We start from the raw sequence: 25,992 nt of genomic DNA, 5'->3' as shown, positions 1-25,992 counted from the left end.
ATTACATTAATGATATAAAATGGAAAGCTATAAAAAACATTATTTTAAAATTTGCCTTTTGGTCGGAAATTTGAAAGAGGCACATGCCACATTGGTTTTAAAAGGTGCATGAACTGGTTGTATTCACCCCTCCCCCCCCCCCCCCGAAAACATATAGCCAATGAATGCGAATGCGAGGATTACAGTTAATTTATAACTTGCTTTCGATCTTTGTTTACAGGTGCACCGATTACGTTTCTCGTTACAAATACTCCACATGTCAACGACGAACTTGACGATGACGAGCCCTTCGAATCCGATTACGACCACGGATAATCCAAAATTGCCACCATCAAACGACCTTATCTTTGGGATATGCGCGGTCATCGTCATCATCATTTTATTCGGCATCATTGTCGTTTTGATTCTCCATCTGTGGAAGAGAGCGTGAGTTAACGCTCCTTTTCTATGCATTTTAAGTAACTATAAATGATATAAAATGTATTCATTCAAAACAGTTATCACTATATTGAATAAAGTAGAACGTTTTACAGCTTATAATAACTATTTCTTATATGGCGCTTTTTCAGGAGGGCCCTATCAAAGCGCCTTACAGATATATCTACTATTACCCCCGGTCATCGGATTCAAGGCTTACCCGCACAAAATGTATGCACATTCTCCACTCCCTGGGGAGCATTCCAGACAGGCGTCATTTTTACAAGCGCACACTTGCTAATCTAAGCACATTAGCTTTCGCATCCTACCGGGTACCCATTTAACACCTGGGTGGAGAGTGGCAAATGTAGATTAATGTCTTGCCATAGGACATTAGTGCCGCGGTGGGACTTGAACCGCGGACCTTGTGATCCACAGTCCGGTGACATATCCACTCGTCCACGACACCTCAATAAATCCAACAAACTTGTTGACCATGTATAGATAGGCCATGCATAGTCATGCATGAAAGATAAAAACATACTTATAAGGTAAATTTGTTTTGTTAACCGGGTTACAGAAAAATGTCATTCGTAATAGTTGCCACTTATTAACTGTTTTCCTTAACATTTTTTATTACCACCCGTGGGCATTGTGTTTGAAAGAGATGCACAGTTAGTATGCAAATCGCAAACTTAATTTTACACATAAAAGAGAGCATACGGGTAACGGCTAATCCAATCAAACCTCTAACTAGTGTGCAAAAAAAAAGAGTATTATGTATAAGAACAAACATTTATTTTATCATGAGTGTATACATATAAATATATATATATATATATATGGATTCGCTCTTGTCATCTTCAAATAATTGAATATACATTCGATACACTGTCTAATGATTCGAACAACGTGACACATTACTGATATCATTAATAGGATTCAGTAAGGAAAAAACAGCATTTGGAGTCTCTTTAACTCTTCAATATAGGATATTTATTTATATTTTCATCATCGTTTTTGAACCATTTTGATTCTTCAGGAAAAAGCAGCAACATCTGATCGCGGGAAATAATGAGGAGGACCCGAATGCATTAGAGTTAACCATGGCCAAGACACACGTCGACGGAGAGGCGGCCATACCCAATGGAAATGGTGAGATTAATTTTGACATTGTGTAATTTCTTGGAAAAATAAACAAACAAACATAAACTTTGATTATCCAACTGATAATAGAACCCGTGGCCATCGATACAAGATCGTTAAGAAGAAAGTCTACTCGAAGCTTAGACATGGATCATTTTCACAGAGATGTATCAATGAATGGAACAACCTCTCCTCTGTAGTTGTGGAGAGCACATCACTAAACAGCTTTAAATCCAATTTGTTGAAATTTTGGTCGTCAAGAAAAAAATCAATTTAACCTAGAGGAGTCCTTCGCTTTTCCATGTTCGTCAATTGCTGTACAGCGCCACTAAACATGTGCCAAAATATGGATTCTTCATCCGAATGTCAACGAGAGGCAAATAAGTTTTTAACTTTAAATGCCTACTTCCAAGGTATATTTCCAAGGTATAGGTATAATTATATACAAAAACAGGAACAATATACATGACCCAAGATGCGAAACAGTCCTGCAACTGATCTTGTCAACCTAATTAAAATATGTTTGACAATGATCGTGCGCCTCAGAATAATGTTCTACATATAATATAGATGGCGCAAAATATTATTATAGGATTTTCCGGCCAAATTCACGAGTTTGTCATTTAAATTAATTTGTTTTGCGTTCAAATTCGACGGTTGTAGTGCTGTCAGATATGTCTTGGGTTTATATTCCTTTTTCTAGTTTTCAAATCTATGAAATTTTCGTTAGAATCTATGTACTATGTTTCATTCAAATTAATGAATAATAATAATAATAATAATAATAATAATAATAGCCTAATAGTCCACTCCAAATTTTATTAAACCGAAACGGAAATTCTTTTTTGCCCAATTGATCGTGAGCCCGGCAGCCACTGAGCAGCGCCAGATCGACGTTGCTCTATCCCTTATTGTTGAACGCCAAACAAGGTAGCAACAACTTCCAGCTTTTAACGTCTTTTGGTATGACGCGGCCGGGGTTCGCTATTTGGTCATTCGATTTGGCGCAACACGATTTCTGACATCGCGAAGGTGTACTTTTAGCATTCGAATTCATTTGTAGCATTCAAATTAGCACTTTGTGCACTTAAATTGATGGTCAATATACATTTCTCGTTTATTACACACTTAATATAGTAAATTCTTTTTCTTTCAAGATTGTTTTTCCATGTGAATTTCACCATATTTTATTTGTTTGCATTTATACACAATACACAATTTGTATACTTTTAGATTTATCTGATATTCATCATCCTTTAAGTTTGATTGTTAAGAAGGAAAAAAAACGACTTACATCTACGGACTTGATGGTCTCAATATTTTTGTAAATTGTGATGTATGGAAGTTGTTTGTCTTGTGTTTCATCATAAATTTATCACAATTTCATTATGTAGGAATGGTACAATATTGTGGCTGGGGTAGGTATTTTTGTGTCCTCACTTTTCCGGGGTATATGAACATGTCCGTGCAGAAATGCCATATCCCTTGATTTCACCCCTTCTTATACCTAATGTCTGACTACACCCATATGCATTAACCTCAAAATTAATAAATGGAATAACAGAAAAGACCCTGATGGCAAATCATGCATTTAATTGCATTTTTTAAAATGTAAACGTGGGTTGTATTCCTTCCCCCTAACATTCCTAACTTGAATAAACATAATTCGAATACGAATGACAGGTGTTAATTTGAATGATAAAAATGACGCCTCGACAAGTGACGATTAAATTGAATGCTAGTTGAGCAGTTTCTAAATTAAATGACAGATCTATGAAACACTTTGACCAAGATTCTAAACTGAATACCAAAACGGGAAAATTGAATGATAATTGGCATGGCAAAGCCGATCTGCGCTAATTTAAATGCAAAGTAAATGAATTCGAATGACACAACTCGCGAATCTCGCCGGGAAATCCTATTATTATTATCATCATTATTATAATTATTGTTATTACTATTGTTGTTATTATTATTATTATCATTATCATTTTCATAGCTAATGGTACTGTTATTTTCATCACTATCATTATCATTATTATAACAATTATTGATATAATTATCATTATTATCATTGTTATTACTATTATTATTATTTTTTTTTTTTTTTTTTTTTTTTAAATTATATTATTATCAATATCATCATCACTATCATATTATCATCATCATAATCATAATCTCTATTATAATCATTTCATCTTCGGAATTTTCAACCTTCGGTTATATTCTAACTAAAATACCCTAACCGAATACATTATATTCCATTCCTTTTATTCGTGGTAGAGCTTCGTGTTTTTTGTCATATTAAATTTGCTCACATAATGATCTCGGTGACCTCGCTTAGCTTACAGACAGTGATCAATACATAAACCAACGTTGTTATATAAAAATAGATAGATAGCAGCGATACGTTGAATAGAACCACATGCGCTTGATTAAAGAACCCGAGATTTCTTGACGATATAACCATGGGCTATATCTTTTAAAGGTAAAGACCAGTTTTGGAAACGCGCCCCTCTCAAAAACTGAAATGGAAGCTCTTATTAGCAATCATGCATGTGAAAGAATATGTTTTGACCAATTTTATACGTGAAGATACAAATTTTGCCGACAAGCCGCCTACTAATTGATACATTTGGTAAATTAGTATATCTATTTGGACCTGATAGATATCGCGCACGTGTCGCGTAGTCCAATATACATCTTTCTGTGTGCAGTGCTTGTAACTTTGCCACGACTGGGCCAAATTCATTATCATTTTTATGATTCCAGAACCTTGCAGTACACACCAATACTTGTATGCTAGATGATCAACCTTTTCTGATCGATTCCACAATGTTTCTTTCACATTGCAATCGCATGACCAGAACTGATCTTTATCTTTAAATGATTTTCTGTAGAGCCATACAGTGTACCTAGTTGTTGGATCATTGGAATGATGTACATTGTACTTGTTCTTGTTTGGATGATAAATTATCTCACTAAATGATTAATTAATCCCTTGAACATGTGATTTCTTTTCGGATCAATCAGTACAGGAGTTGACTAATCGGTTGATTAAAGTTGTCTATGTAACAATGATTATGTTGAGTTAGCTGATAGATTGATTGATAGATTGATTGACTAATAATTACTGATTGATAAATTGATGGATGGATGGATTGTTGGATTAACTTATTGACTGAATTATTGATAATCGATCGTCATTAACGTTGTTCAAGCGTTTGATTGACTGATGATTAACCAAATCACTAGCAATGTAATATACTACTTCTTCTTAATTATTGTTCTATTTGAGAAACACTTAGAGAAAAATAAGAATACCTAAGTTACACTTTCGTTTGATAAAATGATAAGTTTTTGCCTGACTGCTAATAAAGCATTACTTGTATTATGTTCGTAAATAAACCACCAGGAGACCGATGGCTTTAAGTCCTCTCTCCGACGGACTTGGTAATGAAAATTAATGCCTTACCAAAGGGCACGAGCGCATTGACTTGGTTTTGAACCCGGGACCTCCCACTGCTCTACCACTGAGCCATCGTGCCTCCTCTCTTTCTTTAAAACCTAATCGTACATTATCAATATTAATTTTAAGATTTTTTTTTTTTGTATTGATTTTTTGTTGTTGATTTTTTTTAAATTTTAGGCTCGACCCCGCACGGCTATTCAAATGGAGAGAGGGTGCTGAGCTACTATCATAATTATGAGAAAAGTACTTTGACGTCCAAACCGACGGGTATATCACTGGACGAGTTCACCACGTACGTTCACACAAACAGGCAATCGTTGGAGCTTATCGAGGAATTTGAGGTCAGTAAAGCAGTCAAAGAGGACAAATCGAGGGGGTGTTTTTATATTTTTTTTTAAAGATTGGGGAAAATACCTGTAGTATTTGAAAGGACGGAGTGACAAACAGGTCATGTGCAATCCGACGATGGTATTTTGATTGCTATGTAAACAATGAATGGTGTAATAAGCCTGTTTACTTGTGGTTTCTTTTGTTGTGATGGAGACAAAGAGAGAAAGAGAGAGAGAGAGAGAGAGAGAGAGAGAGAGAGAGAGAGAGGGAGACAGAGACAGAGAGGCAGGCTGGGAGACAGACAGAGAGAGACAGAGAGAGAGAGACAGAGAGAGAGAGAGAGATAGAGAGAGAAGGGGAGACACCTACAGAGAGAGATAGAGACAGATAGACAGCGAGAGAGAGAGAGAGAGAGAGAGAGGGAGAGACAGTCACACAAAGAGATAGAGGCAGATAGACAGAGAGAGAGGGAGAGAGAGAGAGAGAGAGAGAGAGAGATGATCATGTATGGCAAGGAGGTAGAGGAAACGGGGAAATTAGAATATGAGAGCTGACTAAATGATTGATAATAATAAAGTCAACAGTTATTTGATTCACTTTTTCATCCCCTGTCAGCTTTTGTGCAATATAAACAAATTATTCTATTTTGATTTGACGAATAAAATAACGATAATAACATAATTACGATCAAGCGCAAGTACAAAGTATTTGGTTATTCGCTGTTCTGTACATCACAAAGTATCATTGGACGTGTTCACACAAGCATAGCTTTTTAGAGGACCCCTCTGTTTCCAACATGTAATTCTTACATTTGTTTTAAATGCTTATAATTGATTTGTAATGTTTTGTTGGAAACATGAATAAATTGAAATTGAAAATTGAATTGAAGTATTCTAGAGTTTTCAAAATATAAAGTGACATTAAATGTGTGGTTTTTTTTAAAATTTTATATTTGGTCTGATAAAAGCTCTAGTGAGCATTTATAATCCACGCTGCTATTGAGTTGGTTTTAATAGAAGCAGAAGAATGAAAAAATAAGGTCAGTGGAAGTTTGAACAAAAACCGATGAAAAATAAAAAAATTATAATTTTTTCGAAGGTGCGATCAATCAAACACAAATTGGCAACTCTGTGACGTATCTTGCGAGGTCCTCTCCCATTGGCCCTCTCCCATTGGCCCTCTAAAAAAAGCTCTGAAATGTACATTTTATCTTAAGAAACTCTGTGAGCATACATTCACCCTTCATATAATTATTGCAAATATGTTTTTACACAACCCCTGTATGACACAAATCTATTCCGTCATTAATAACTAAGAAAATGAAATTTTATGACATTTTCTGAACGGTGCAAATTGGAAAAACATATTTAAAAATTCATAACTCTTCTATTTTTAATCGGATATTGCCCAAACTTTCACTATTTCGTTTCTATTTTTTCTGCTTTTTTCGGACTTGCCCTCGATCTGGTATATGTGGTAAATTTATCTTGGTTAAAATGACCAACATTTTGTTATTCTGACCAAGGATAGATCGTGGAAGGGCAATAATTAGTGTTATCTTTGGTCGTAATTGACCAATTTATTGTGTCTTCTTCAGACATTTTGAAACAGTTTAATACAGCAAACATATAAACTGTATCGGTCCTTCGTTGATGTTTTTGTTGTTATTTATCAGATAATATATATGGTACTGAATTTACATATACAGTGCGTCCCAGAAAAAACGAAACTGAAAATTATCGATGCTTTATCATAACTAAATCACAATTATAACTAATGAAGAAGACGAAAGACTTGATGCACGGCTGATCGTCAACGAAACGGATTTAAGTCTTTTGTCAACTCTGGTTGTTGCTACGGCAAGCAGCCAGTAAACACGAATTCGTTTAATCAAATTATAGAAATGCACGCTTTATCTTAAACAAACAGAACTTTGTTATTCTTGGCTCATTTTTCTTGATTGAGGTGTCATAATAAAGGGCAGAAAATGAACTTTCTGTAAATGTGATTTTCTCTTCGAAATTCAAATACCGCCCACCAACGATGACTTTTTGGTACCCTATTTTCAAATTGTTTGAGATCGCTCATGCGTGCATCATATGAGTTGCATCAAAAGAGGAGGATCTTCGCTTTACAAATATGTGCCAGTTATTAATTATAATTGTGACTAAGTTATGATAAAATACATATAAACTAAAATAAAAATAAATTAAATAGACAAATAAATAAACAAATAAATAATTAAATAGATTAGTTATGTAGGAATTATTAATGAGTGAATGAAGACAGTTTTAACAAATATTTCCGTCTTTAATTTTGTCTTTGTACAGGCTCTCCCAGGGGTGAATACCGAACAGGTAACCTATGCAAAACTAGAAGAGAACAAACCAAAGAATCGCTACCGAAACATTCTTCCATGTAAGTGGCAGAGTAAGGGTGGAAGGGTTACCATGGATATAAGCATCGCCCTTTACACAGACACTCTCTCTCTCTCTCTCATTTTCTCTCTCCTCTCTCTCTCTCTCTCTCTTTCTATCTGTTTGTCTGTCTTTCTCTCTCTCCCTCTCTCTCCCTCTCTTTCTTCTTCTTTCTCTCACTCTTTCTCTATATTGCTCTCCTTCTCTCGCTCTTTCTATATATTGCTCTCTCTCTCTCTCTTGCTCTCTCTCTCTCTCTCTCTCTCTGTTTGCCTTTCTCTCTCTCTCTCTCTCTCTCTCTCTCTTATGATTTTTTTTATAAATTTATTATTATTATTACTGTTATCATTATTGTTATTACTATCATTATTACTGTTATTATTGTTATTATTATTATTATCATTATTGTCATTGTGAATTTATTTCGCAAAGACAAAATCAAGTAAACAGTGAGGTTTCTAGAGAGTTCCATGGATGCCAGTAAAAGAAAAAGATTAAGTAAATAACTATGACCCAAAGGTCTTCTTTTCCAATCCACGTGACTTTACATAAATAAATAACTAAAGATACTAAATCATACAACAATTAACAAGTTTCGTGAATAGGAATGAATATGAAAAAAAATGTTTTATTAAATCATTTGAATATGGTACCATTGGTATATTATACGCCATCAGTCAGCTGATTCAAAATGTCCATGTTTCATTTAAGTTTCAATTTTTTTTCTCACTCGTTTCATATCAATAGATAATAATTCACGTGTTGTACTAGAAGTCATCGATGATGATCCGTATTCCGACTACATCAATGCATCTTACATAGACGTGAGTATACTGCCTACAGCAAAATAGGTATCAATTTGGGATACTAGTTGAGCCCATCTGCACTATTTATAGCTACTTGCGCCCTCTATATAGAAAACAATGCCTAATCGGTGATCGTTGGTCCCCCATGGTCCCCTTTTTCTTAAATAATTGAGGGCTGATTTGACGAGATAACCACCAGTCAGTGGCCATGCAGGGAGGTGTAATCCCTCCTTGCCAAACTAGTGCAGATAGGCTTTAAGACCGGAATCTTCTAAAGGATGCCGATCCAGTAGTCCCATTAGTTCTTATTTTGAAGGGCATCGGCTTACACGAGTTTTAGGAATGATGACGAGGAGAAAGATGATGATGATGATGACGAGGACAATGACGAGGAGTAATAGAGTAGTGCTGCAGGTAGTGGTAATTATTATATTGGTGATTATTAAAAATAACATTTTTTTTTTCAACTGTTACATGTTTAATCTGTCATTCTAATGTTTTGTTCTCTCATCCTTCCTTCATCTATCTCCCTCTCTCTCTCTCTCTCTCTCTCATTCTCCAATTTTCTTTGTCCTTCCCTTCCTCTCCCCCATCTCTCTCTCTTTCTCTTTCTTTCTCTCTCTCTCTCTCTCTCTCTCTCTCTCTCTTCCTTCTCACACTTCTTTCAACTATGCAGAGCTTTACGAGAGAAAAGGCGTACATCGCTTCTCAAGGTAAGTTCAACACAAAATTGTGCTAACATTGATTTACATGATGTATTGGAGATTGTGTGATAATTCGATTGAAGCGACCTCACTCATTTATTTATGTATCATACTCGTTTAAGCCCCAGTCCCATATAAAGCCGGACCAGCACGGACGAGCACGGACCACTCCGGACCATCCCGGACCATGGTCTGGGGTGATCCGGGATGGTCCGGTATGTTTTGTTCAAAAAATCGCAACCGCCGACCGTCTCCCCGGACCCAACACGGTACCACTATACGGACCGCCCCGGACCGTCCGGGCATAGCCCCGGCAGCAGTACAGATCATTCCAGACCCAGCACGGAGCCGCCACGGACCGTCCCGGACCACCCCGGTGCCAACACGGTGCCAACACGGATGACACCGGACCATCCCGGATGGGGTCCGGGATGGTCCAGGGTGATCCGTGTCGCCAACGTGCTGGGTCCGGGATCATCCGTAGGGGCGCCGGGGTGATCCGGGGTCAATAACTCACTCCCGGACTGCCACGGATCAACACGGACCGCCCCGGCGCCACTACGGATGACCCCGGACCCAGCACGGTGGCTACACGGATCACCCCGGATCAAACTATTGTCCCGGACCGTCCCGGACCACCCCGGCAGTTTTTGACCGTCAAAAACATCCGGGGTCGACTCCCGGACCGCCCAGGACCATCCAGGACCATCCAGGACCATCCAGGACCATCCAGGACCACCCCGGTGCCAACACGGTGTCAACACGGACCGAATCCCGGATCACCCCGGATGGGGTCCGGGATGGTCCGGGACGGTCCGGGACGTATATGGGACTGTAGCTTTACCATTGTTATATATCTCCTTTTATTTTTTATTTGTATTTTAAATCCAACCTTTTGTTTTGCAATAAAGGAATGATAACTTTAATGTTTGAACACATTTTGCCTCCAAAGTGATTATGTTAAAGAAATTCTACTTGTCAATATAAGAAGAGGGAATTGTAAGAATGTATGTTGATATCATTCTATATGATTCTATGTCTACCTTATTTCGGAAACGATACATAGAATCGCCGAAGACCAATTCATTTTTCTGATCAATAGAGGAAATAATCAGTGATGCAACATTAACTTTTTAAACACGTCATCAAGGCCTTTCCAAACGTCGACGAAAATGTTATGCTCAAAACAATTTTTGTTTGGGGGAGGGGGACGGTATGTACGTTGATAACAGGTGGCCATTATGATTGGGGGAGGGGTAATGAGGGAGTTGTGACGGCCATTATGTTTTTTTAAAGTCTAAAACATTTGTGATCAACGAAAACGCTCGTACACTTTTCACTTTATATTATATTGCAAGGATGTGACTTTGTTTTGGAAAATAATATGTAACTTGGTTTTTAACCTATTCCAAAAAGAAATACAAATATACCAAAAGATATTAGTTGTAGGTAAGGACATTGGAAAAAAGAAATATTCTCCCCTGAACATTATTTTAAATTATGCACAATATGCAATTTATAAATGTTACGTTAAGAAGATTGTTAAGGGTCCTGTTTATTAACCACATACTTTGTTAGGATTATTTTTAAGATATGAATGTGTTAAAGCAAAGAAAACAATACTAAGCTAGAAGAATTGAAGAATATACTTTAATTTTTAGCCTATGTTATGTTCCACTTATTTATTGAGTTATAAATGTAAATATGTATTGAATTTATAAAAAAAAAATAAGGAAAAAAGTAAACACTCGTACATCAATATTTGTATCTCCCCTAAGACCCTGATCATAAGTTTGTTCTCCCTACTATTTCTCACAAAGGTCCAAAGAAGAATACTGTGGATGATTTCTGGAGGATGATATGGCAGGAAAAGATCAGAGTGGTTTCCATGGTAACCAAGCTAGAAGAAGTCCTTAAAGTGAGTCTCATGTTTACCGACGAATGAATTCAGATCTTATTAATTTGATATTTGATATTCAGCTTTGAAATGCCGATAACAAGTATTGGCACATTGTATAGAGAATGATGTCTTTCTAAGTCTTTCTAAACCGTGGCTTTCATGATAATTTATATTCAACCATTGCAGTCCTTCTTTATTTTTCTTTATTTTCTCTTTTATTTGCCCCCCCCTCCCCCTCTCTCTCTCTCTCTCTCTCTCTCTCCCACACCCAAGCAAAGATTAACTTATGTATACTCCCCTTTTTAGACTGTACTCGTTTATTACAGTTTTATTGATGATTTTTTTTAACTTCCTATCGTTTCTATATTCCCAGCTTTGTTTGGGGGTGGGGTGTTACAAGACAGGGGAAATTTAGCACACTAATTTGGCTTTGAATTCAGGTTCTCATTATTTAGATACGTTTGCTCTAGATACTTTGGTTATCCAATATTATTATTTAGCGACATGAAGCTAGCTTATAGCGAATCTGACCCACTCTCAACATTTGAGAAATGTACCTACAGTACACGCGCAAAACGAAAGCCGTTGGAGTTGCGGTAAGAAGCACAGTTTTCAATAAAAACATGGAAAGACCTATATCGTTTTATTTCTTCTATTTTCTTGCAACAGACCAAATGCGAGTGCTATTGGCCAGATTCGGGCGCTGATGAGACATATGGCGAGATACACGTCGAGGCTAAGAGCACAGAGGAGAGAGACTTCGGAGTACTCAGGGAATTCATCATTTTTAAGGTATGTCTTCTAAAGCATAGTTGATCGAATTTAAATTGAACAATGATCCCGATTCTGTTTTTACGCTTGTAATAGGTCCTAAACTTGTATGAATACGAATCTTCGCACGCTGCCCTTGATATCGAGATTCAAGGTTTTAACGACTTGAAATAAATGTTCTTTTTCTTTAAATGTAATGTGGAATAACAATCCGTCCCAATTTTTATGCTGTTACATGCCATATTTAGAATATGAAGGCATTTGAAAAGCCATGCTTATCAGGGAACATGTTTTATCTGATATTCTTCCACACTTGCATAATAACAATGATAACGCTCACAAATTAATTTTCACCTCTTCCCAGAACTCAACCTCTTTAATAAGAATGGGTTAACTTCTTTTAAATTCTTGTGCTAATAAAACATTGATCTTCGTCTAGTGCTACGCTAGCTGTTATCAAATTTTACCGGAACACAGCTGACAATTACTGAAAATCATCATTCTTTATCTTCTCTCATTTACTATCTCTTACATAGGCCTCAGAAGACAAGAGAAAACTAACTCACTTCCAATTCACCAAGTGGCCAGACAAATCGGTTCCTAAACAAACCTCTCTCTTCTTGAGGTACATGAGAGAGGTGAAGAAGACTTACCTAGCAGACGACTCGGCTCCTCTTCTTGTCCATTGCAGGTTCGTTTAGATTAAAGCCCCACTGCACTACTTATAGCTACTTGCCCCTCTATACAGCAAACAATGCCCAATCGGTGCCTGTTGGTCCCCCATGATCCCCTTTTTTAAATGTTAACTGAGAGCTGATTTGATGACATAACCACCTGTCAGTGACCTTGCAGGGAGGTCTAATCCCCTGGCAGTTTTGCCAACGTCGTCTTTGGGATGCAGGGTGAGGCAGGATATAATTTGGCACGGACCTCCACAAAAAGACAAATTTTCGTTTGTTTTGGGGTTGTTGCTTTTTTTCGTTTTCGTTTCCTTCGTCTTCAAAGTACTCTTTATTTTGCTTGCCACCAAAGTACCCCCTTTTTGTTTTGCTTTTCAGCAATATACTGTTTAAAAAATACTATGACGCCATTCCTGACAGCATCTATGATAAGATCTAAGAACTAATTAAAAGCAAAATTGTTATGCAGTCCAAGGAGTCCTAAAGATATTATAATAACCGGGTAAGATCAATTTTAACTCAAGCCTGCACAAAATACGCTTTAGTGTCAGGCCAACTCTATATATACCAGGGCCATGGCATGTTTCATGCAACTTGTTATCAAAAACAGGTTGCATGAACTGTTGGAAGCTATTGAAATCATTGCATTTGATTGGCTGAAAGAAAATTTCTTTTAGAAATGTAACAGTTGTCGATGAGAACAAGTTTTATGAAACCGGGTCCAGACCTGCTCCTGGAGTGCTCCCTATAGGACACAATAGTCCCCGTAGGAAAACTTCCATCCTAGGCCAACCACCCCCTTCCTTCTTTCAATTCAATTCAAATGAGGTTTTGTTCAAGACTTGTCAAAAAGTCCAAAGACTTAAATGCAAGTTTACATCAAACATACAATCATATAATAAAGCATTCAAAAACATGTATATATAAAGAAAACATAGCAAATGAGAACAAATATATACCTCTGTGTACTAAATCGTCCTGCAGGATAATCTCTTTGTGCTAACATCTTTTTTCTTCTCTAAATCTGTCTGATATCATTATCAGTGCCGGCATCGGTCGTTCCGGTGTCCTCATCGCTATGGACAGCGTGGTGGAGCAAGCGAAGAGAACCGGCAAGGTGAACGTCCACGGGTTCGTCCAGGCTATGCGAGAGTGCAGACAAAACATGGTTCAAACAGACGTAAGTATCGCGCTCTCTCCAGATTAAAAAAAAATAATAGTAGAATAGTAATTATATATAGTCAATTAAAAACCTACTCTCTCTCCCCCTTCTCTCTTTCTCTTTCTCTCTCTCTATTTCCCTCCCTCTCTCCTTCACTCCCTTTCTCTCTCCTTCCCTCCCCTCCCTCCCCTTCTCTCTCTCTCTCTCTCTCATTCCCACTCTCTCCTCTCCTCCCTTCTCTCTCTCTCTCTTTCTCTCTTTCTTTTTTGCATTATATTCCTCGCTCGTTTTATTACAATTTTATTCCATTATCAATAACAATAAATTATCTGTCGCTCAGTTACTTTATTTAATCAACTTTCAATCAACTTTTTTTCTCTATCATTCTCTTTTGGTACAATTCGTTACTTCCTTGCTTTTTTAAACAGTTTGTTATAGTCCTCTCCATTCATGCTTTCTATAATTCATAGATGTTTCGCTCTGACTTCTCAATTAAACCTCATGCAATATTCTTGACTTGATCCTTCTTACATGCACACACACAGGAGCAGTATGTCTTCCTCCACGAAGCCGTTCTGGAGTCGTTGGTATGTGACGATACTCGAATCCCGGTCGACGGGTTTGAGGTCCGACTTCAGGAGCTGACAAAGCAGGATCCAAAAGGAGGCCAGACTCTACTCGATCAGGAGTTCAAGGTAGGGTTGGTAGAGAGGAAATTCCATAAAATGTTATAGATTCATGGATGAAATTTGGCCCAGGTAAAGTTACAAGCACTGTACACAGAAAGATGTATATGGGACTACGCGATATCTATCCAGGCCGGATAGATATGATAATTTACCAAATATCAATTAGTATGCGGTTTCCCGGCAAAATTTGTATCATCACGTATTAGTCAAAACATATTCTTTCCTATGACTGGTAATAAGAGCTTCCATTTCATTTTTTGAGAGGGGGGCGTTTCCAAAACAGGTCTATACCTTTAAATATTCCGCGAGCTGAAGAGGGTTTGATGATAATGAAGTTGAATTACAATGCAGGAATTATTGTAACTGACATTTGATATTACCAGGGGCTTGGTATAAACAGTTGCGATCAAATTCATCGACTTGACTTTCGACCAATCAGAATCACGGATTTTTAAGACAAAAATTTGTCAAGTTGGGTTTTCCAGGACCGCAACTGTTTATGCAATAGGCTCATGATTGTCTGTTTTGAAATATGATGATGTTATATTCTCTTTGAAATCTTGTGAGATTGTTTTATTGGGTAGGGGGGCTTAACAGGAACTTACAATTATTACAAAATCCATGACCTGTATGTATAATTCCATGATGCCTTTAAGATTATCAATTATTTTCTTCTCATTCAAAAAAATTAAATAATTTCAGACATTATCCAAGATCAGTCCAGACCCGTCTCCTCTTGCTATTCGTACGGGCAGCAAAGCTGAATGTAAGAAGAAGAATAGAGACAGCTCTGTACTACCAAGTAAGTATTATACAACAACAACAACAACAACAGCAACAACAACAGCAAGAGATGTTGTTGTTCTTGTTGTTCTTGCTGTTGTTTTTGTTTTTGTTGGTGTTGTTTTTAAGTAACCGAACGAAGAAGTTCAAGAGTTTGCAACGTTTATTGTAATTCCTTTTTTTAAAATAAATATAAATAAGCATTGATAAAGGTTTCTAAACTATTATTGTGCTACACAATGTCATCCTACATGTAGCATTGTACAGACCACTTGATATAATTCAGTTTTTTCTTTTATTATCTCAGATAAATGACTGCTTTGGGAACTAAACATTTAAATTTCAGAGTTTTATGATGTATTTTTGTTGTTGTCCATGCGTGAGAAAATGCACGATTTGAATTAAATTACGTATCAAATTATAGTTTAGTGTGTAAAAAGGATACTCATTAAACTCTCCTGACTTTCCTCTTCGCGTTAAGTATACAATTTCACACCGAGATAAATCAGCACGCGTTAGTTATTAATGGTTATCTTGCTTTAAACACAATCTCGACCGGTTTCATGTCATGATCCTACAGACGATATTAAAAGTGTTTTCATGAGCATACCATTCTTCTTCCTCTCGACAGTCGAAAGGAACCGTGCAATCCTTCAAAGCTGGTACTCAAACGAACCATTTGGAGACTACATCAACGCAAGCTTTGTCAAAGTAAGATCACAGCTGCTCTATTGTTTTATTACAGTTTCCATATACTGATGCTTCAATTTGAAGACGTGAGCTTTTTTAAAAATCCTTCTGAACAAATATGCGCATCTCTACAATATTTCGGATGAGTGATGGTAGGTGCAGCGTTCTTGCAAGTTTGACGAACGTTTTACCAAATGTTGATGGGCATTTTACAAAATCAAACTCTCTCTCTCCCCAACGACACTCCTGCCAGTATTACTATGCCAGTTTACAAGTAGGTCGAATAGACAGAGGATCAATTGTTCAAACTGTGTATATGCCTATATTTAATTTCATGGCATATTTTAAATTAATAACATTTAAATAAGAATTACATCAAATTTTAATATTATTAATCATACCGGAGACACATCATTTGCATTTACCTGGACACGTGGAGTCTACTAAAACTCCCTTAAGACAGTGTAGAAATTTTTTTGCCGGTGTAACTACTTTGTTTCATACATTCATTTCAGCATGATGTATCAACAAGAATGTTATAGTGATGGTAATGAGAAAACACCATCACTATAAGCCTGTCATGATATCAAAGATAGAATTATCGAAATATAAAATCTCCTCTTTTTTATCCTCACCACAATAATTTCAGTCAATGGGCAATGATTCGTCACCGTACTACATCGTAACTCAGATGCCACTACCAGAGACGGTGGTAAACTTCTGGTCTCTGGTCTATGACTACAAACCTACCACTATTGTCATGCTGAACCAACTAGACAAAACAGACTCGGTAAGTTATTGTCATTACAAAATGTATAGTGTTATGCAACATTAAAATTTGGTCCCTCGGAGAGGACCTTAAGCCGTCGGTCCTCTGGTCGCTTACTAACAAGCATTTATACTTTCTTAGCAGTCAGGTAAAATAACCACCACCACCATCACTTAAACTTAAATTTTTGTTTTGTTTTTATTAATAACATAATGATATTCAAACTGATATTTAAACTTATTTTAATACTAGAATTGTTTTTTATTGTACCTTTGTTTGTCAAATATATGTATCTATCATTTGTTACATTTGCTTATACTGTTTTATGCTTTGAGAAAAATAGATTTAAAGGTAATACAAAGTTTTGGTATGGGGTCATGAATTTGGTTCAAATGAATATATTGGAAGCATAGTACGATCCTACTATATTCAGTGATCGTTGTCGCGGTCGAAATCGACTCTAAAGTTATAAAATTGTAAATAATAAACATTTTATGTTGAATAGCTCCCTCTCAAGGTCAATACATTAATTAAGCTATAAAACAATGGTTATTGACTAAAATCGACCGATTAGCTATTGTCGTTCGGAAATTATATACCACAACTACATACTCTGAGATTTTCATGGTCGCAGCTACCATTGTACGCGGCCGTAGGAGCTATTTGAAATTTATAAAAATTTACCGGGAGTACCGGTATATCTTTATATTCAATTTTTCTCGAAAGCAGAAGTATTTTAGGAGCTAAAATTTCTGGTGTTTTTAATACAACCACAGGGGCATCCAAATATATCAAAATTGTAAAGAATCACTATCCACCCATTTTTCAAAATTTCCCAAAACTTTGTAATACCTTTAAGGCTTTATTTGGAGAAGGAAAAAACATGATAATATCTCAATGAAACTGCTAGTAATATTAGGAGTCGCTCTCAAAATTTCCAAGTATGATAGATCGCCGAAAAGCAAGAGGTTCTACAAACGTGAATTCATGAGTGGGGTAACATTAATGAGTTGGGGAGCATTCAAGTACAATTTTTAACTGAATTATTCATACCCCTTGTAAATTTGATGTTTTGCTTTTTTTAATTTGTAAACCCAAGAATGAAAGGCGGTCTGGTTGAATTGGGGCCTTTGTTGAATACGTTTAGATGTAAGCTTTAGTATGTCACATTCTTAAGAAACACAAATCAAGTTTCACATACTTAAACAATTAGAAAACTTGGCAAGGGTATGAAAAAATTATTTGTTAACTGTTTGTCTTAATAACGAAGACAATGGAGTAGGCCTTACCTAATAACCATGGCCTATTGCATCTAATGTTATCCGTGTCCGCGTAAAACTTGATATCTTGTCCAATGTTAAGTGGGCATAAAAGCGAGGCCTTGCTTTATATTCGAACCAATTTGGCTTCATTTTAATGTAAAACCCTAACCATGTTTTAGGTGGGAAATGTTTTATCTATTAATCTGCACACACAGATAATTTCCTTGGCCATATTCAAAATATGATAAATTTGTACCAATCGCCACTTGATAGCCATAATTTCGCTTCCCACCACTTATAACGATCTTCTGTGATTGTGATATGAAGTCCTATATCAAGAATCACCATCATGTTATTTCTGTCCTCACCATGCAGACGACAGGCCAGTACTGGCCCGATGGGGGTTCGGTCCAGTATGGTCCTTTCACCATCTCGACGACATCGGTCGAGAAAAATATCGGAATGATTGTCAGGACGCTACAAGTTCAACTCACAGAAACACAGGTGACTAATTGAATAAATTGTGATTGGTGAAGAGATTGAAAGATAGAAAATAAATGGCCCTTACTTTATTTTAAATAGTTCAACACTGGTCACACGTGGTTGATGCCCTATGACCCTTCTGTCGCTGTGTCACTTTTCTGTGCAGGAAGGACAACATTCTTGTTTGTGAGATCCGTTCCGCTCTTGATATACGTCAGCATGAAATAACCTCTTTAACGTGACGTGAAATTAATGTTTAGTGAACGAAAGAGCCACAATTATTACAAAATATCTTAAAATTGCTGTAAAACTAAGAATGTAAATACGGCGTAGTGCAGACGTAGACCCCAACGGTATGTGCCAATCGGGGGGGGGGGCATTATTTAGATGATTGCTTGACAAAATATAGTGACGCATCTTTTTTCTTGGCCCTGGCGTTGCACAAAGCTTACTATTGATGGTAACTTTGCCATCAATGGCAACTACCATGGTAACAGGGCTCAACAGCCAATCAAAATCAGGGTTTCAATGGTAGTTACCATTGATAGCAAAGTTCCCATCAATGGTAAGTTTTGTACAACGGGGCCCTGGTCAGGCGCGGATCCAGGATTTCTTAGGGGAGGGGGCCCAACTTTCTTTTTTGTTTTGCTCCCGAAAATTTGAAAAACGCGCCGGCCAAAAATTCGCTCAGTGGGGGGGGGGGGGGGGGGGAGCACAGTGAGCACATTTTTTTTTTTTTTTGATCCTCAAAAAAATTTCAATTTGCACCCCCCCCCCCCTTGAGCGCCAGGGGGGGGGGGGGGCCCAACCCCCAAAAAGGTAAAAATCACGTGATTTTACATGATTTTTTCTCAAGGGGGGGGGGGCCGGACCCCCCGCCCCCCCCCCCCCCCCCCCCCCCCCCCACCCCTGGATCCGCCACTGGCCCTGGTTACCAAGAAGAATGGCAATGTGTAGGTTTTTGATAATGTTTCACAGTCTTAAATATCAATCAATGTAAATGGTCGATTATTCGATAACTGCATGATGTTCCTCATACTACAGAATGTGCGTGTTATACGTCAATACCAGTTCCTTGGCTGGCCGGAAGACAACCCTATGCTGAACGACCAGAGCAAGAAACTTCTAATACAGCTGATCCAGGCTGTTTACCAGTCACCAGCATCCACCGAAGAGGAAACACATTATAAAGTTTTGGTCCATTGCATGTAAGTCCCGTGGATTTTTTGTTAAAAGCCTATCTGCACTAGTTTGGCCAGGAGGGATTGGACCTCCCTGCATGGTCACTTAAAGGTGGTTATCTCATCAAATCAGCTCTCAATTAACATTTAAAAAGTTAGCCAATGGGGGACCAACGGTCACCGATTAGGCATTGTTTGCTATATAGAGGGCACAAGTAGCTATAAGTGCAGTGGGGCTTTAAATTTTATTCTTAAAGTATCATTACTTCATTGGATAAACTGCTATTTTTGACCCCAAGAGCCCAGTTTTAATTCGTCCAATGCTGCACATATTTGTCTCGTCGTATTTCGACTAAGGGCGTGTTTATGCTCAACTTTTTCTGGCCAGAATCAGGCATCTGATACGCGTTTAATTTAAAACACAGTTGCGTCCTTTCTCACTTTTGTAGAATCATTGAAAAACGGCGATCAGGATCGCTGATCGTAAACTCACAAAAAAGTGCGTTTACAAAATGGGGTCAACGCACTGACTTCTAGTGGGTCTACGTAGCATGCACAGTGCAGGTTTGCGAACCCAGCTGCAAGGCCAATTAAGGCCACCCAGAGAGAATTGCCTGGAGGAGCCAGAGAAGTGAGCATAAACAGTACACCGTGGAACTGCGATTACTGCTCATTCTGCCTTCAAAATTGAGCTTAAACGCACCCATAGTCTACTCTTACTCTGTGGTCTAATGATTTGATTCCTGCCCCGAAGTGCCAAATTTGACACAGGCCTTTTTTCTGCAGAAATGTTCTTTAAAAGATTGCATGCTCGATTAAGCCTTACAGTAGATATAAGAACAATAACACTGGTTAGGGAACAAAAAAACATGCGCCAACAGGTTAACAAACTGACAATATTTATATTTTTCAAGCAAGAAAATATATACGTATATTTGTAGAGAAAGTACAATCAGAAGGCCTGTCAGATATGGAGAGGCAGGCCGAGAGAGGACGAGTTTGTAAACGGTTGAAGGGATGAAGAGTGTAAGTTTCGGAGTTTTGTTTATGTTACAATAGATAATTAAACAAATTTCAACTCTCCTTTAACTTTGATTTTGTTAGGAATGGAGCTGGTCGTAGCGGTGTATTCTGCGCCCTCAAAGCATGCATGGACCAGATCACCGAAGAGAACGCAGTTGATGTCTTCCAAACGGTCAAAACTCTTCGGGTAGATAGGATGAGAATGGTCACCACAAAGGTTTGTAACTGTTCTGATTGGTGAGGTAGTTGGTGGTGGTGGTGGTGGTGGTGGTGGTGGTGGTGGTGGTGGTGGTGGTAGTGGTGGTGGTGGTGGTGGTGGTGGTGGAGTTAGTGATGATGGTAGCGCGTGGTAGTGGTGTTATTATTCTTGTTGCTGTTCTTGCATGCTTTTGTTCTTGTTCTTGTTATTCTTGCTTTGTTGTCATTGGCTTTGTTGTTGTTGTTCTAGTTGTTCTTGATGATATTGTTTTTGTTTTTGTTGTCATTATTCTTGATCTTGTTGTTCTTGTTGGTGTTGTTGTTGTTGTTAAAGGGGTAGTGGTGGCGGTAATGGTGGCGGTTGTGGTAGTGTGGTAGAGGTGATGATGATGGGTGATAGTGGTTGTAGTAGTAGTGATTTCTGTGGTGGTAATGTTGATAATAATGGTGATGGTGGTGGTGATGATCGTGATGGGATTGGTTCTTGGTGGTAGTGGTGGTGGTGATTTAAGTGGCGTTTATATCTACCTGTTTTCATTTGTTTACTTAGAATCGACATGCAGTATGAGATACACATAATTAGATTAAGACATATACATGATAATGAATCAATCTTTATTTTCTTTGTTTTGACAACAGGAGGAATACCTATTCTGCTACGAAACCATCCAAGAGTTCTTAAAACAGAAGGAAGAAGACGACAAGACAGAAGACGAAGGCGATATTGGCGAGGACGTTGACAGTGGGACACAAACCGTCAGTGAAACGGACATTGAGACCAAGACAGCACAAGCCTATCAAAACCAAGCATTCATTAATGATGACTAGAGTTGTGATCTCAAAGTAATCATCTACAAGAGATGTTATTGTTCCATCCATTGAAATGTCCGATATTTAGGTCCGAGCTTGCGATTGATTATATTTTATTTATCCAACTAATCGATATTGACTTTCAATAAACTGCAATTGATTGCATATTATTAGGCGAAGAAGAGGCAAGAATAAACATTTATACTGACTAGCGTTTGACTGCATTATGATTGCCCAACAATGTTTAGATAAACTTGCGAGTTATTGCGTTTTTGTTATTGGTCCGATCTGAAAACAGTAAGTACTGAGCTTTTAACGCGATACGATTGATAGCATCTTAGTCGTCCAACAACCAGTCAGAATAGAGATCATAACGACTTGTGATTGATTGCATCTTATTCGCCCAACAACCAGTCAGAATGAAGAACATAATGACTGGTGATTGATTGCATCTTATTCGCCCAACAACCAGTCAGAATGAAGAACATAATGACTGGTGATTGATTGCATCTTATTCGCCCAACAACCAGTCAGAATGAAGAACATAATGACTGGTGATTGATTGCATCTTATTCGCCCAACAACCAGTCAGAATGAAGCTCATAATGACCGGTGATTGATTGCATCTTATTCACCCAACAACCAGTCAGAATGAAGAACATAATGACTGGTGATTGATTGCATCTTATTCGCCCAACAACCAGTCAGAATGAAGAACATAATGACTGGTGATTGGCTGCATCTTATTCGCCCAACAACCAGTCAGAATGAAGAGCATAATGACTGGTGATTGATTGCATCTTATTCGCCCAATGACCAGTCAGAATGAAGAACATAATGACTGGTGATTGATTGCATCTTATTTGCCCAACAACCAGTCAGAATGAATATCATAATGACTGGTGATTGATTGCATCTTAGTCGCCAAACAACCAGTCAGAATGAAGAACATAATGACTGGTGATTGATTACATCTTATTCGCCCAATGACCAGTCAGAATGAAGAACATAATTACTGGTGATTGATTTCATCTTATTCGCCCAACAACCAGTCAGAATGAAGAACATAATTACTGGTGATTGATTGCATCATATTCGCCCAACAACCAGTCAAAATGAAGAACATATGGAGTGATATTTGATTGTATCTTATTTGCTCGGCAACTCATTAGAATAAAGCCGGTAGTTTGAAAATTGTTGACCTCGTTCAACCAACAACCATTCAGAATAAAGCTTTTTAACAAACCAAATAGAGAACTCATTATTTCAACACTCGATATGCTCATAGCTTAAATCGCATGTAATTTCAATCTATGCCATAGGATGGTTTTCAATTGTGTTTTTGCTTCGTTCCTTTGCACACGATCTATTTTATCTATGGTTGCTTTAACCTCAGATATTATCATGACTTTGTATAGATTATTATAAATTATAAATCAACCACGTTCCCCCTCAAAATAGCAGAGTGATGTGGATCGCGATTATAGTAGGTATAGCACACTAAAAATAAGTACAACAAACACATATTATTTGATGATTGCAAATGATCAAGCTTTATGAAAGCTTCAAAAAACAAAAAACAGAATTGAAATCGGTCAATGCGTTGTGATTTTATACCATTTTTTGATATCGCAAAATTACCGAAAAACCTGCCAGAAATGGTCAAATTGGCAAAAATGGCAAAATTCGACAAAGTTAACAACTTAATCCATCACTTTCTTGGACACAAATAATAAATTAAATTATCAGACACTAAAATATCAACTTTGTGGTAAAAAAAATACGAAAAAGAAAATTCATATATCTATTACCGTTTTGAAAACAGAAGCAAACAAAATAAGTCATTTTTGCCATTTTTGCGAATCTGCAGCTATGAAAAAGTTGTGAAAATTACTAAGTCTGTCTAATTAATATGCGCATATGTAATCAAATCAAAACCGAACATGATACATCAATGAAACCTATGTATATCAGACAGGTATGGAAACTTATTTTTGTTGAAGAAAAAAAAAATTATGAATATTCATCAAATATGCAAATTAGGTCATTTCAGCTGATTATATATATAGGAAAGTCAAACTGTTCATTTTGTTGGCATTTTTTTAAATCACATATTTATAGATCATATTTACACCAAATATTAACATTAAATTCCAAATATTTTTGCAATGCCAATAAAATATGGCGATGGAAATTACTTGGATCATCGTTACAGCTATTTCCTCATAAGTTTCACAAATTATTCAAAAAACCGGACAAATGATAAGAATCTGCAGACTGTCAGCTACATCACAGTATAGTTTCTTTTTAAAAAATGTCAGATTTGAGGATTTATGACGATTTTCCGAGAAACCATTCAATTCAACAGGCCATAACATTTTACAGGGACTGGATTTAAGAGAAAAAGAAAATTTGGTGACCCCAGTACAGTTGTGGCTACCTTGAGTGTAAATAACAAATTGTTTCATTGAGTGAAACACATGAGGATATTGCATTTTTGTAGGGGAGTTTTATACATTGAAGTGCACTTTCACCACGCAGAATAACAGTCAATGGGCGATCAGCGGGCCATGTCACACATGGCTGAAAAGACAATATTCTAATTAATAATTTAACATATTTACCACATGCCTATTACAATGAAACTACACAGAATTGTAGTTAAAGGTATGCTTGAAAGATATGTGAAATAAAAATTTAAAAATATTGTTCAGTTTTTTTAAAATAAATTTACGAAAATTGCTATTTCTACCAACTGACTGCTGTTGTGTGTGTGTATGTGCACGGAGCAGACTGTGTGCACAGGAAGTGTGATCACCCTAATTATAGTCCTATAGACATGACAGCGCACTATCTCACAGCATATATTTCTCGTATGTTAAATATATTTTTTATTTTCTTCTTCGGTGTCCTATCTCTCTTGCTTATCATTGTATTTGTCCATCTTCCTATCCGTGTCTCTCTCTCTCTCTCTCTCTCTCTGTCTTTCTCTCTCTTTATATAAATATATATATTACTTATTCCCTCACGAATATTATCTTGTGATACAGCAGTACTACTTGTTTTTATGCCTTTGATAATGATTATTAGAATATATTGATATCGTATACGCAATTTACGCGGAAATTACAAGGACTACTTATAAAGTCTGGCTAGTAATATATATATAAATCTTAGATTGAATTAGAAATACATGACATAGATTTCCGACTTAGTTTGCCTTGATTTAAATTGTATTATGTAAATCAGTCAAAATCAAAATTATTTAGAAATTACATCCCTGCTATTTTTACTATGACATGATTTAAAGAATGGTGATGCAATTGAATGTCGTATTAAAATAAATATAATGCTCTTTTTATATCTCACTTAAAACCTTCAAGGATATAGGGCTACCCGTCAGTGATGACGAAAATACAGTAGAAAAGGGGAAATTTTCTCTTATTATTGTTAATTTAATTTGGTAAACCTTTATATTACACAGTGTTCTTTTATCAACTTCGAAGTTATTTGGTGCAATTGGCTATTCTCCTTCTGTATTTTCTAATGTATATCTAATGCTGTCATTGACTTGTCTGTTAACATCTGAGCTATGAGAGGATGAATATATTTATGACAAATATTGAGATACTATTTTTACTTGTACATTAGTTATTAAGATTCTGAAATATTTGTTCGTATATATATGCTAGAATAAGATGCATTATCAGGATTATTTAACCATGAGGGCGTATAAACTTTGTGTAGAAGATGTCCTTTTCATAGACATACATGTAGAATAAGGCTAAATCGCGGTGTTTTTTAAATTTTTGTTACCCTTTAATTTTAATGATGACATATAATGATACAAAATTAGGACATGAGAGACTTTTCTTGCGCACAGTTGCCATCCATTTACACATTTAAAAAACGCGGTGGCTTCTTTTTTTATGGCGGTATACCGCGTCATATCTGAACGAACCTTTAAAAAACGATTTTCTTATTATTCTGCCTCTATCGAAACAAACTTATTTTGGGGGTGGACTTTCCCTTTAAGTGATTAAATCCAGATTGGTATCACCCTGGGGAACCCCCTTCGTTAACCCTTGTCCAAGAGATCACTTGATTTCCAGACAATAGACTCATTTGTACACTACGGTTCAAACATTGCATTTCTTGTATTCAAAGATGATGAGAAACGCTATTTGATTTTTTTTTTCCTAAGATAATAAATGAATGGTAAATAGTGCTTTCTCAAAGTACAGTGGGAAAAATATAGATTTGGCTGCAACGAAATGAGGCCCATTTAACTGTTACAGC

At 36.9% G+C, this 25,992-nt stretch overlaps 1 protein-coding gene across 2 annotated transcripts; it reads left to right on the top strand.

Annotated features, from left to right (window-relative positions):
- The first annotated feature begins 221 nt into the window (after positions 1–221).
- Positions 222–23,262, top strand: LOC100891680 (receptor-type tyrosine-protein phosphatase epsilon). 2 transcript variants are annotated; one of them, XM_030996073.1, is made up of 19 exons: positions 222–426; positions 1,460–1,572; positions 2,958–2,981; positions 5,213–5,376; positions 7,696–7,783; positions 8,530–8,606; positions 9,265–9,301; positions 11,113–11,210; positions 11,862–11,984; positions 12,500–12,654; positions 13,688–13,823; positions 14,351–14,500; positions 15,197–15,296; positions 15,909–15,988; positions 16,617–16,757; positions 18,374–18,502; positions 19,526–19,689; positions 20,767–20,902; positions 21,523–23,262. In XM_030996073.1, exons 1-19 carry the CDS (start codon positions 257–259, stop codon positions 21,709–21,711), a joined length of 2,274 nt encoding a protein of 757 aa, XP_030851933.1. In that variant the 5' UTR covers positions 222–256; the 3' UTR covers positions 21,712–23,262. The 2 variants fall into 2 exon arrangements, with proteins under 2 accessions (XP_030851933.1, XP_030851934.1); XM_030996074.1 differs by lacking the exon at positions 2,958–2,981.
- Positions 23,263–25,992: the final 2,730 nt, after the last annotated feature.

The sequence above is a fragment of the Strongylocentrotus purpuratus genome, unplaced genomic scaffold (genome assembly GCF_000002235.5).
Source record: "Strongylocentrotus purpuratus isolate Spur 01 unplaced genomic scaffold, Spur_5.0 spur5_scaffold_3, whole genome shotgun sequence".
NCBI classification, from domain to species: Eukaryota; Metazoa; Echinodermata; class Echinoidea; order Camarodonta; family Strongylocentrotidae; genus Strongylocentrotus; species Strongylocentrotus purpuratus.
This window is presented reverse-complemented; position numbering and strand designations above follow the sequence as displayed.

Excerpts from the sequence above, each read along its gene's own strand:
- LOC100891680 (XM_030996073.1), top strand. The coding sequence starts at position 257 with ATGTCAACGACGAACTTGACGATGACGAGCCCTTCGAATCCGATTACG. Across the intron at positions 11,985-12,499 it reads GGGAATTCATCATTTTTAAG|GCCTCAGAAGACAAGAGAAA; the intron begins GTATGTCTTCTA and ends TCTCTTACATAG. Across the intron at positions 12,655-13,687 it reads CCTCTTCTTGTCCATTGCAG|TGCCGGCATCGGTCGTTCCG; the intron begins GTTCGTTTAGAT and ends TATCATTATCAG.